Below are 13,104 nucleotides of genomic sequence, written 5' to 3'. Positions count from 1 at the left end.
TTGATGACGACAAACCGATAGGCCCTGTGGTTTCTTGCTCTGTGTGTGTGTGTGTGTGTGTGTGTTTGACGAGTGAGTTTCATGCACAAGCTTCCTGCATTTTCATTGAGTAAGAAAATTTCTGAAAAGCTAATTTTCCAGTTTTTCAGCCAGCAACAACTCAGATACAGAAGCTGGTGGAGGACTCAGCAAACAAGGAATGGCTGACCTAGAGCCGCTGAGAGACCCAGAACCAAATTCAACAGTAAAACCAATAGCAAAAGGCCCTCATACTCCAGCAGGATGCTCAGCATGACCCAGCGGGAAGAGAACTTAGAAATCAACCAGACTAAGTCCCCAGTTCAAAAATGGAGACTGGGTAGACTGGGTAATTCAACAATGAGTAGACTGGGGGCGCCTGGGGGGGCTCAGTCAGTTCAGGGTCCGACTCTTGATTTCGGCTCAGGTCATGCTCTCGGGGGTCTTCGGATGGAGCCCCAGGGTCATGGTCATCGGGCTCCACACTCAGCAGGGAACTTGTCCCTCTTCCTGTACCCCTCTGCCTACTGGTCCTCTCCCTAAAATAAGTAAATAAATGTTTTTAAAAATAAAATAAAATAAAAATGAGTAGACTGAGGCTCAGGAAGATCTGAGGGGCATGTTCAAGGTCACCAAACCAGAACCAGGTCTCTCAGCTCAGTAAGAGCTAAGCCATACATACACATACCCAGCATACTGGACACATCAGACAAAGCTCACCACTTTCACACACAGCTGCAACGCTGGTTCATTCCCAGAGGAGCACTCCCTGCCCCAGACAGCTACACACACGCACAGCATTTTCTTGGAATTCTAGAAACATGGACATCCCCACACTGAAATGTGCTATAATTCCCAGAGCACATCCAAACAGTAGGGAGTTCACCATCTTTCCAGCCTTTGCAAGCATTATAAAGGCACTAGAGTTTCATCTGGGGATTATCTTTTTTAGTTGCAATAGCAACCTCTTATATTAAAAAAAAAAAAAAAGAATCAAAAAAGACTTCATTGTTGTCAAAAGTGCTCCTTTGTTACTAGATCTTCTAAGCACACACCGTCACCAGCCAGACTATCTATCCCTGGAAGAAGGGAATGCCGATATGAACCCACCTGTCTGCAATCCTCCTGAGGTCACAGGGCTGGTGGGGACAGGAAAAAGTACCAGGGCTTCTGGTTTTTAACTCAATGGTCTTTTATTGCTGGTCCCCAAGCACAATCCAGACTTCATGCAAGAAGATACATTACTTTGGGGAAATCTAAGTTCCCCAGAAAATATTTAACTTAGAGCCAGATGGTTCAGAGAAGCAATCTGGTGGAGGAATGGTGCAGAAATGTGGGGGAACCAGAGAATTAGACAAGCACTCTTGGGGTAACCCCATAATGGGTGCTTATATAAGCGGGCCATTTCCTCTACCACAGGGGTTTGTTTGCCTTGGGAAGGAGAGTAGAGCTGTATGCTGCTCAGGCCATCTGCTGTATATGCCGTGTGCTTTACCAAAACAGCTTTAAAAGATGAATGTTGTGAGCTCTGGGAGGAGAGGGCTGAGTCATGTAAAGCTCGTGGCACTCGGCTCTGCTGCCTGGATTTGAACAGGTTGATCCAGAGAGCAAGAGAAAACCAAGGATGCTGGTGGGTAAAAAGCTCCCTGGGAAGTGGTTAGGAGTATGGGAATGGGGCAGGGTTTGCTCTGTCTCTTTAGTCCTTTGGCCATCAGCATCTCCTTATGGAGTGAGAAGAGAGCTTTATGGTCATCCTGGAGACTGCCAGAATGGTGCCTTTCCAACACTAATGTGCAGTTCCTGTTAAAAGTGCAGATTCTGAATCAGCAGATCTGGAGTGAGACCAGAGAGGCTGATAGTGCTGGCGGGTGTGCCAGACCTCGTTGGAGAAGCAGAAAAATAGAAGATATCCCCTGGCCCCCACGCATTACTCTTATCCCCTTTCCCTAAGGCAAATTGGACACATCCCACTCGGAACCACAGGGGGGCACCCAAGCTTACCAGATTACTTGAAACCTACATCTACCCGGAGGCCTGGGCCCCGGGTATTCCAGACAACCATGTGCTATCCCTTGCCTCTGGTAGCTGGGTAAATTCTGTAGCTGTTGTCTGCACATGGAACAGCAGGAACGTGTACCATGAGCGACACACTTTAAGGGCCGCCCACTTTCCCTAGCTGACCTTGTGGGATCCCCGCAGCGTAAGTACAAATTTCAGAACCTTCTGTTGGGCCACAGGCGAACCCTGTGAGCAGAGACCCAGAAGACATAGCTCCTAGACACAGCAGAGGGGCAGAAAGTGAGAAGCCCTCGGGTTACCCACGTACTGATGATGAGAAGAGAAAGCATCGCATCCTAAAGAGAAGGGTCCCAGCGGGTTTATACTGAGGCACAGGTGGGGTTTGGAAAGCTCTTTGGTTTCTCTTTGCTTTTATTGGAAAGGAAGGGACATGCGACACCTCACCTGCACTTCAGCTTCAGGGGGTCCTCTCATTTACACTAGTTTCTCTCAACCAGAGTTAAGGACCATGCACTTCAGAGAACACAGCTCCAAGTGCCTTGGGACTTTTTGTTGTTATTCTCACCAGTGATTAGCAACTAAATCCTTAACACCAAAGGGCTTGTGAGCTTGTCTTTGGGGGCCCCACAGGAAGGAGCAGAGACTGTGTCTGATTCCTTGGGCAGGTCTGGCGATTAGGTGACCTCCAAGTGACAGATGGGTGGGGCAGCTACCCCAGGGGTAGTCCTGGGCACACAACAGAAAAGAAGTATATCATGGGCATGGAGCTGGCATGGACCTGAGAAGGAAACTGAGGAAAGAGATACGTGACCTGGGGTCATGACAGATCCTCCCCTGCTTCCCCCCAAGCCCAGTGGCTCCTGACTGTGAAGGAGGGAGCACAGCAGTCTCTCAAGTTTTCCTCTTAGTCTCACCCTTTCTCTATTAAGTTATTTCACATCTCTTAGTACAAGGAAGGAGAACTGGAAACTCACTGAGAAGAAGGGCTTATAATAGAATGTAATAATTATGTTACTTAATATTGACATAACATTTCAAATGCTTTATGTTCCCGTAGGAACCCACACACACACACACTAGAGTGAGACAGAGATATAAATAAGTTAACTCAGAGCATGTACTCGGTACAGGGGTACCAGGGACACAGCATAAACAAGACAGAAAGTGGTTACTTTCTGATTGGAGACCCTGACAATGAAAAGAGTATGCAAGTAAATAGCTTTGGACAGTGATCCATGCTGTAAGCACGGTGAGGATAGGGTCAGAGAACAGCTCTCATAGAGTGGTGAGAAAAGCCTCTGAGGAGATAACAACTGAATTAAGAAGTCAATGACGCAGGGAACTAGCTACTTAACGATCTGGAAAAACATACCAGGCAGAAGTGAGACCGAATGCAAAGACCCTGAGACAAAAACACTGCAAATGTGAGGAGTTGGAAGAAGGCCAGAATGACCAGAGCATTGTTAACAAGATGGAACATGGTGGAGATAAGGTCGGATTTTGTGGCTTCTTGGGCCACAGCAAGGATTTGGAATGTATTCTAAATGCACCCAAAGGCCACTTAAGGATTTTTAAGCAGGGTTGCAATGATCTAATTTATGATTTTAAAATGTTCTGCAGCTATATGGAAAACAGATTATCACAGGGCAAGACAGAAAGCAGGGAAACTAGTTAGGGAAACTACCAGACCCCCGCCCCCCAAATGTGATGTAGCTTGACCAGGGTGTTAACTAGCAGCAGAAATGAAGAGCAGTGGCCAGATTTGTGTATGTGTTAAATACAGATTAAATGGGACTTGCAAGTGGATTGCATATCAGGGACTGCTGAGATGCTAGAAATCAAGATAACTCCCGGATTTTTAGCTGAGCAACTGGATAAAAGGTGGTACTATTTACTGATAAAGGGAGGATGGAGGGAGAACCAAGTGTGAGGAGAAGGATTGGTGGGGGTGTGGATGCAGGCCTGGACCAGAGAGCTGTTACTCCCACCCAATCAGGCAAAAAAGGAATTGGAAGACTACCGCAGCAATTGTGACTCCAAGAATATACCACTGCAGCTGCTATGCCCAGGTCAGGAAGCCCCTGACTCACCATCCCTGCTCAATACATTCAGAGAGCTTATGATTGAACACTGGAAGGTTGTTGGGAAAATAAAACACCGCACAACACTACATTCCAGGGATTAGGTTTGCCAGAAGCAGCAGTCGAAAGCTGTTTCACCTCTGCCTCCAAAAATCTCCTCCCAGTAAATCTAATTGGCAGAGGCAATCTTGCATACAGAACCCTAGCTGCAAGGAATTCTGGGTAATGTAGTTTTTAGGAGTCCTACCTCCGCAAACCAGAAGGAAACGCTAGGAGGACCCAGGTTGAAATGAATGCTGAACACCAGTCCACTCTATCCACAACAGGAAATGATTCACTACCCCCTTCATTTCCGCTGCAGGTGGTAGCCCCCAGTCAGTATAAACTTCAAACAACCAATGATCTCAGAATCCAGCAAAAATTTAATCTGGGGGCCTTGACTGGAAGGAAGAGTGAAATCCAATGGAAAACAAAAACCAGCATTATCAAACACCGATAATTACTAGTGGAAAAGATGGGAACTGGCCTCAGCGGGCAGGGACTGACCTGATCTGACCCAGGGGGTTGACTATCCCAGTCATACTGAGCCCAGGGGTCCTAAAACCCCTTTATCTCACCCCACCACCACCAATTTTCCCAGCAACTGACCCCTCTCAGGAGGCAGCCTAGATTATTAAGATATTGATTATCTAGATTATTAAGATAATAATCTATTTGTGAAGATTGGAACTGTGCCTTCTGAGTGTTTCCATTGTCACCACTATTTGGCGGCTATTCCCATGAATGTTTCTGGAGGAGAAAAGGACAGACATGAAAACAGGGGGATCACTATTCGGGTTGCTGGTAAAACGCAGGATCAGAGAGCAATGGCCCTTATCCCCTTGAGCAGAAAGCTAGAAAGACAAAAATAAATTCGGTTGACGTCGGTCGTTCATTGGAAAGTAAAGAATAATGCAGACATCCTAAGGGGGGTTCCGGCCGCGGGCGCAGGGAAGACCCCTCGGGGGTGTGATGTAATAGCAGTTGCACGGTTGGGGTGCGAGGGGGCATCCAGGGGCAAGTCGAAAAGAGGACACTCGGGAAGAGAGGAATCCACCAGGTGCTGGGTTGTGGGCGGGTACACGTCCCGGCCCCCCTCCCGGAGCCCTCACCAAGCCGACAAGCAGCAGGCAGCCCCAACTCCCGCTCCAGCGCCCTCCCGCCCGCCGGAGCCAGCGCGGCCCCTTTAAAAACCATGTAAACAAAGCTTTGTTCCCCCGGCTCCCCCTCCCTTCGCGCTCCCCCGGCCCGCTCCTTCTTCCCACCCCCCGCGTCTCCGGGCAGCTGACGTTGCCCGCGCCTTTACGCCGTCCCAACGGCGCTGCGCATTCTCCAACCGCGGCCCCGGCCGCCGGGGCCTGCGCAGCCGAGCAGCGCTACGCCGCGAGCGTAGCGTGACGAGCCCCCAGCGCGCAGGCGCGGCGGCGACGGCGGCGGCGGCGGCAGCGGCCCCGGCCGAGGTGCGCGCTGGGGGGGAGGGGGGGCCGGAGAGGAGCATGAATGGAGCAAAATGGCGGATCATGTGCAGGTGAGAGGAGCCGCGGGGGGGAGGCGGCGGCCGCGGAGAGTGGGGAGTGGGGGGAGCACGCGGCCCAAAGGGCTCGAGCCGGCTCGGGGCTCGCCAGGCCCGCGCCACCGCCACTCGGGGCTCCGGAGCCGCCGCCCGTCCCGGAGCTCCGGGGCCTTTCCCGCCTCCCGGGCCGGGGGCCTCCTCCATCCCCTCCCACCCGGTCCCACGCCTCTCGCGCGGGGCTGGAGGTGCAGGAATCCGTGCCCCGGCGCGCACAGCTTACATCGCTTATCAGTCACTGTCTTTCCGCTGGAAGGAGGCCTTCGGCAAGTCCTCCTGCTCCCCAAGACGGGGAAGGGAGGGAGACCCCCCTCGTCGGCTCTGTCCTGAGAGGTCTCCCCCATTACACCCTCCAGCGCTACACAAATAACAAAAAGAAAACCTAGCACTGGTAAACCTCGCTCTCCCGAGTATTTCCCGCCGCCTTCCTCTTCACGCCCCCGAACACAAGAGGACCCCCCCCCCCCCCCGAACTAGCCTCCTTCTCCCTCCCACGGATGCGCCCTTCACTCCCACACTCACAATCGCACAGCCTATGGGGCCGAACTCCCCAGTCCTCCAAAATGGGTGCTCGGGCCTGTGCCCGCCCTCCCTCCTGTCCCCCTATCCACAGTGAAGGAGTTGAGTGCCCACACCTCCTGTGAAACGCGGGGTGGAGGGGGGTGTGTCTGAGAGGAGAGATTCAGTGTTGGGTGCGGACGTCGCTCTGGAGGGTCTTGATCCGGCGCAGGAGCTGCCCCAGGCGTTCTTTGGGCCCAAGCCACTTTTCTTCAAAGACAAGGCACGGGCCCTACGAAGGGACAGCCCACACCAGACCTAGTCGTAGCTGAAGGAGTGCAGAGTTAATTCTTGCAAACTCGGTAAAGTTTTCCCTCCCTGTGCTCTAGACGGATTATTTTTTATGACAGTTAGTGATATTAATCTGTTGTCAGCAGCTTTCAGATTTTCTAGGTAACTGCACAGATTTTGTGTTGTGGGAAGTATAGAGAGCATAAGAAGTGTCACCTTATTTTGCATACTGTATAGTATCATTTCTCGGGTAAAAAGAATGATCTTATTCCTGATACGTGTACAAGAAGCTAGAGTGTTGTGACTTCTATCAGTTGTTTAATTGGGAAGGGAGGCACTAATTTTCAGGCCCAAGGATCAGTGGAGTATGTCTTTGGAGTATGAGGGACAAGTTATCAGGACAGAACTGTAAAAAATTTAACTGCAGGTGGAAGACCCCAAGATTTGTGTTTTAAAGCCAATATCATGGCCTAATTCAGAAATAGCAGTAAAACTTGATACAAGGTGATACTAGTAGTAATAGTGTAGCACCTTGAGTTTTATAGCAGCCATTTCTAAAAAACATGAAGGATTTTATGTGATTAGAAAAAAATTCTTCCATCCTCAAAAAGTAAGTAGATAAGAATTATTTCTCTTTTTAAAGGCAAACCAAAGCACAAAATGATACGAGATTTACGGAAGATAAAACTAAGGGACCAAAAGCATTTTGACTCCGGGTCTAGTCTTTTCTACCGGGGAAAAAGCATCCATGAGCATTCCAAAATGCTTTCTGACCGATGGTTTGGAAAGCAAAGGATGTCCGTTTACCTTTATGAATATACATTTGTTCTGTGTCCTGTAAGGACTATCTCTGAATGTGGTCTCTCCCATACCTTGAACCCAAAAGGCTGTCATGTCTCACAAGAGAAAAGTTAAGCCTCATCAAAGTAATTAATCTTCGTAGCATTTTTGGGTCAAAGGAGGATCTACTGTATTTTTAATAAGGTGATATTTTTTTCCCACCTACCCAAGAGTAAAAATCTACCAAAGTTAGGAATTTACTAACTTTTTGAAAAAAGAGGAGTATGGTAGCCAGTGTTTTATCTTACTTTTAAGAGCCGTAGTGTGTTCTTTGAATTAGCAGCCTTTATTGCAAGAGAGTAAATTTGTGAGGGAATTTTTTTCTCTTTAGATAAAATGGGGCATGTTGCTTTTCTTTGTTAGGTCACTAAATTAGTTTTAGTATTTGAAACTTAAGATTTTTCCCTGGTGCTTCACTGTAACAGAAAAGAGGATGCCCTCTCCCCGGTATGGAATGAGCAAATAAAAGGATTAAAGACAAATCTGAAGTCGGTTGAGGGGTGATACTTTTCTCATAATACTACTGGAACATGAAGTTTAAAAAGGAGTCTGTTAAAAGATTCGAGACAGTGATTATTTAAAAGTTTCATATGTATTACTAAACAGTTGAGTCATTTTTGTGTCTAATACTTTCCTGAACCACCAGGGTGAGCAGTTTTGTTTTGGTTTTTGGTTTTTGGTTTTTTTTTGTTTTTTGTTTTTGTTTTTGTTTTTTACTGACACTAAGCGAGTGTCATATGATTCTCGGTCTGAAATACTGAGCATTTCTTCTGATATGTGTTCTACGGAAGACTTAAGTGTTACAAAACGTTAGTAATGGAAGAATTATAACATTTGCTCTTTCAGCTCTGTCATTGTCATAGTCAAGCCTCTTCAGAAGAGTGGCTGTATGCAACTTAACTTACAGTGGTGGGTCTCTTGTTCCTAGACGACTTTATCTAACACTCACCATGCCGGCAGTGATTACAGAGCATTGACTGTTTAAAAAAAAAATCAAACTCATTTGTATTTATCTTCAGTTGCTCCCCTTCCTTTTTTTTTTTTTTTTTTTAAATATGTTAAGTTAGATGAAGTTAGTGAGGATTCAGTATCTTCAGTTACTGGCTAGTTACTGCAAAGAGAAGACAGTTCTTAGTGTACAGTGGTAATGAAAAAAATTAAGAAGAATCAGATGTTAGCTTTAAAAGTGCTAGCTGGTGTTCAGTGCTAGCTGGTGTTCAGGATCTTGAAGGAAAAGGAGAGAGTATATAATATATATAATATATGTTACTTAATTTTTAAGTATATAAGTGTACTAAATATATAATTATTATAAGATAATAATATACATGGAGGTTAGTTCTAGGGTTTTGTTAAGATTTATTATGTTTTTATGCTGGGCCTTACACAGAATCTTTAAGTATTATTAACTGTGCTCTGCATTATGTCTGTAACAAAAGAAGATACTGTTTTCAAATAGTCATATTTTATTTTAATATAAGGTACAGTAATTAAATATTGACCATTGATGTAACTTTAGGGAATCACATAGAAGAATATTTACAATTGGCAGGTTAAAATTTAAGAGTGCAAAAATTTAGCCTGATTATGGTAAAACTGATAGTTGTATTTTCAGCTTTCAAAAGTACGTAAGGAAATGATTGGAGCTATGGGTAGTCCATTTTGAGAAGGGAGTTGTGTACAACTTTCGAGAATTTTAAATGGAAAAACTCAGTAAGTTTTGCAGCTATTTTTCAGTGATATCATAATGCTTAATGTGTACAAGGCCATTTGCTGTACTGTGCACTGCAGAGAATTTAGAGCTGAGAAAGACACAGGAGCCAGACTGCTGAAATGTTAAATTTCTGCTGCTCTCTTTGGGCAGGCTTCCAAAGTGCACATATAAGAACTAATATATTGATTTCAAAACATGCTACATTTGTGTTGGATGATACTGAAATAGCTATACTCCCTCATTCACCCCATCTTCCTCTTCTGTGGGTTTATATAAGTGATATATCTATATTTCGGAAGAACATATTTATATTTACTTAATAACTGACTTTAGTACATTTTGTCTTGTGAGAAAAACCTTCAGAAAAATGAAGGTATACATGTGATATCATTAAAATACTTATTCAGTAAAACATAAAACATAAGTTGTAGTGGAATCTCTAATTTAGATGGAGGTAGGAGAAAGAAGCATTGAGAAGATCCCTATTCTGTATCTTAGAGAGAAACTAAATTCCATTTGATGCAGAAGTTGGTGTTCATAATCACCAGCTATATTTTCTTTTTTCTTGGCTAGGTTTTTGTTTTTGTTTTAAGATTTTATTTATTTATTTGAGAGAGAATGAGAATGTGTGTGCGCGCCAGTGAGTGGTGAGAGCAGAGGGAGAGGGAGAAGCAGACTCCTGGGAGCAGGGAGTGAGATGTGGAGCTCCATCCCAGGACCCTGAGATCAGGGCCAGAGCTGAAAGCATACATACACTTAACCAGCTGAACCACCCAGGTGCCCCTCTTGGTTGAGTTTTGAAGGCCTTTCAAGAAGGAAATATTGCCAATTTAAACCAATAAGCTAATGTCTCAGGTACAATTACTGAGCTTTCTTTTTCTTTGCTCACTTCAATATATATAAGGAAGGTAGTGTTTAGAAATTTTATCATCTTTTTCTTAACCACCAAACATACATAATCCCACAAAATTTCTCAGAGTCAGAATCAGGAAGTTGCTTACCTAGACTATGCATTCTAGTTTAGGGTCTTTTCACTTTAGGGTCTTTCATATGCAGTCGGGCTGTCAGCTGGGGCTACAGTCAGTCTCAGGGCTTGACTGAGGATGGTGAATCTGCCCCAGTAAGTTACTTGGACATGGCTGGACTGAGGGCCACTGTGCCTCATTGACTCTTTCACAGAGAGGTTTCTCAGGGATTTCTCCTAGTACATAATTTTGAAGTATTTATTTTTTACATTGTATAATGATGTCTGCTTTGTATAAGTGACCCATCTTTGTTACTGTTTTTTTTTTTAAACCTCTTAGTGAAATATACCTTCAGACAGGTACACAGACCATGTGTTCAGCTTGATGAGTTTTCACAAAGCAAGGGCTTATGTAGCTAGCATCCAAATCCATAATATAATCAGTGCCTCAAAAGTCCCTCTGATTGCCCCCCCCCAATAACTACCCATCTATCCTTCCTCCTAAGGGTAAATACTATGCTGTCATTTGATTTTTGAGTATACTTTTAGAAGTAAGGCTGAGTAAGACCTATCTATGAGAGCTGGAACTTCAAAGCCAGGGAAGACAGTATTAGAGCAGTGGTTCTTCAGTTTTGGGGGGGAGTTTGATGTTTTGTGTGTGTGTGTATGCTTAGAATGTGATGGAAGCTGTGTGCTCTCCAGGAAGGAAAAACATACCTGCACAAAAATTTGCCTGCAGTTTCAGGTCATTCATGAACTTTAGAACTAAAATTTTTTTTTTTTTAAGATTTTATTTATTTATTTGACAGAGAGATCACAAGTAGGCAGAGAGGCAGGCAGAGAGAGAGAGAGGGAAGCAGGCTCCCTGCTGAACAGAGAACCCCATGCGAGACTCGATCCCAGGACCCTGAGATCATGACCTGAGCCGAAGGCAGCGGCTTAACCCACTGAGCCACCCAGGTGCCCCTAGAACTAAAATTTAAAGATAACATTTCTTTCTAGATGAAAATGCTCACCACATTTTTTGAGAAACTAATTTGTGTTTCCCTTTTGACCCATGTGAAAGGGTAGTTGAGGATCATAGTATGTGTTCCTGAAGAGTTACATGCAGATTGAATTTTTAAATATTGAATTCTTGAGACTGATTAATAGAGACTATTAAGCATCTGCTAATGCCCTTTCTTAGTGCTATATAGACACATGGAAGGAAGTACAATATGTGATGTCTTATTTTCGGGGGCCATGCACTTTAATTGGGGAGATAAAAAGCCTGGATTATTGAGTTGTGGATTTATAATGAGACCATGGTTTTCTCAACATGTCAGTGAATGAGGGGGCTATTACTCCCATTGCTCCCCACCGCCCACCATTCCAGTACATGTGAGTTCATGCCTCACATTTATAGTGACTCACTATAGCAGGGAATTCTCAGTGGAATGAGATGGAAGAGGGGCGCAGATCCTGGGGAAAGGAGGAGCATTGTCAAAAACTGGGTCCTAAAGTATGTCAAATTTGCATCCCTGGCCCTCACCTCTTCATAAACATTCATGCACACTCACATAAAGACGTACACACTCACACTCTTACTACCATAAATGGAAATTGAGAGAAGGCAGAAATGGAAACTTTATGCTAACATTTATTGGACTTTCAGCTGCTTGCCACTTTACATGGTCTCATTTAATGCTCACAGCAACTCTATAAGGTAGGTATTAAAGAGATCATAGTCAGGGAATTTTCCTTGATATAGTCTGATGAAAACACCTGGTGTCTCTGGAAGACTTGAGAACTGTTGGAAGTTTTAGGTGATGATTGTGATGGTAGTTATTGTCAAACTTAACTGGTGTGGGATCTTGGTTGGGGGAAAGGAAAGGGAGATGCCAACTTTTATTGACCATCTGTTAGCCAGGCATTCTGCTTAGTCCTTTTATGCCCTTTCATTGGGCAACTCATCTAGTGTCTTTGAGCTTGGATTAGGTGATCTGTTAAGTCTTTTACACTTTGAGCATTCTGGCTGGAATTTCCAGTAGTCTCCCTTACCGTTCTCTCCCAAATAAACTGCCCTGTTCTTAATACGTATTTAATACTGTCCTGAATTTTCCTAAAACATTTGTGCTCATACTGATATTTCCATTTCATCTCTCTTAAATATGCCTTCCTCTAACCTCCCAACTTTTTAAACTCCCAGAGTATTTTTGAGAAACTGATTATCTGTAACTGCGCAAATTGAGCTGTAGATAATATGTGAGAAAGGTCTCTTAGTTGCATAATAAGCATTGAAAAACATTTGGGATAAGGAATTGACATTATTATTAGTTAGATGTTGATGGTAGTATACTAAAAATTTATTCTTTTTTTTTTTTTTAAAGATTTTATTTATTTATTTGACAGAGAGAGATCACAAGTAGGCAGAGAGGCAAGCAGAGAGAGTGAGAGGGAAGCAGGCTCCCTGCCGAGCAGAGAGCCCGATGCGGGACTCGATCCCAGGACCCTGAGATCATGACCTGAGCCGAAGGCAGTGGCCTAAACCACTGAGCCACCCAGGCGCCCCTAAAAATTTATTCTTATTTAAAAGTCCATGGATATAGGTGCATGGGTGACTCTTGGTTAAGCATCCAACTCTTTTTTTTTTTTTTTAATATTTTATTTATTTATTTGACAGACAGAGGTCACAAGTAGGCAGAGAGAGGGGAAGCAGGCTCCCTGCTGAGCAGAGAGCCTGATGCGGGGCTCGATCCCAGGACCCTGAGATCATGACCTGAGCCAAAGGCAGAAGCTTAACCCACTGAGCCGCCCAGGTACTCCAGGCATCCAACTCTTCATCTCAACTCAGCTCAGGTCTTGATCTTGGGATCGTGAGTTCAAGCCCCACATTGAGGCCCAGCATGGAGCCTCAAAAAAAAAAAAAAAAAGTCCCTGGATTTAAACCTGTCTTAGAGACAGATTAGTTAAATGAAAAACAGTTAGAATGCTTTCTTATAAATACCTCTGCAAACAGATGAATGAAATATCCCTTGCACGACTTCAGGAAGTTGTAATCTTATAGCTGTAGTGGCCTTTTTAATGTTTA

At 44.7% G+C, this 13,104-nt stretch overlaps 1 protein-coding gene across 3 annotated transcripts in view; it reads left to right on the top strand.

The window, feature by feature from the left end:
- The first annotated feature begins 5,573 nt into the window (after positions 1 to 5,573).
- XPO7 (exportin 7) overlaps positions 5,574 to 13,104 on the top strand; it is an 89,753-nt gene continuing 82,222 nt past the window's right edge. For all 3 annotated transcript variants that reach the window (XM_045997045.1, XM_045997044.1, XM_045997043.1), the window contains exon 1: positions 5,574 to 5,685. In XM_045997045.1, coding sequence (XP_045853001.1) covers positions 5,668 to 5,685 — 18 coding nt within the window. In that variant the 5' untranslated portion in view covers positions 5,574 to 5,667. The remainder of the gene's footprint in view (positions 5,686 to 13,104) is intronic.

The sequence above is a fragment of the Meles meles genome, chromosome 2 (genome assembly GCF_922984935.1).
Source record: "Meles meles chromosome 2, mMelMel3.1 paternal haplotype, whole genome shotgun sequence".
NCBI lineage: Eukaryota > Metazoa > Chordata > Mammalia > Carnivora > Mustelidae > Meles > Meles meles.
Note: the sequence above shows the minus strand (reverse complement) of the source record. Positions and strands in the feature narration are given on the sequence as shown.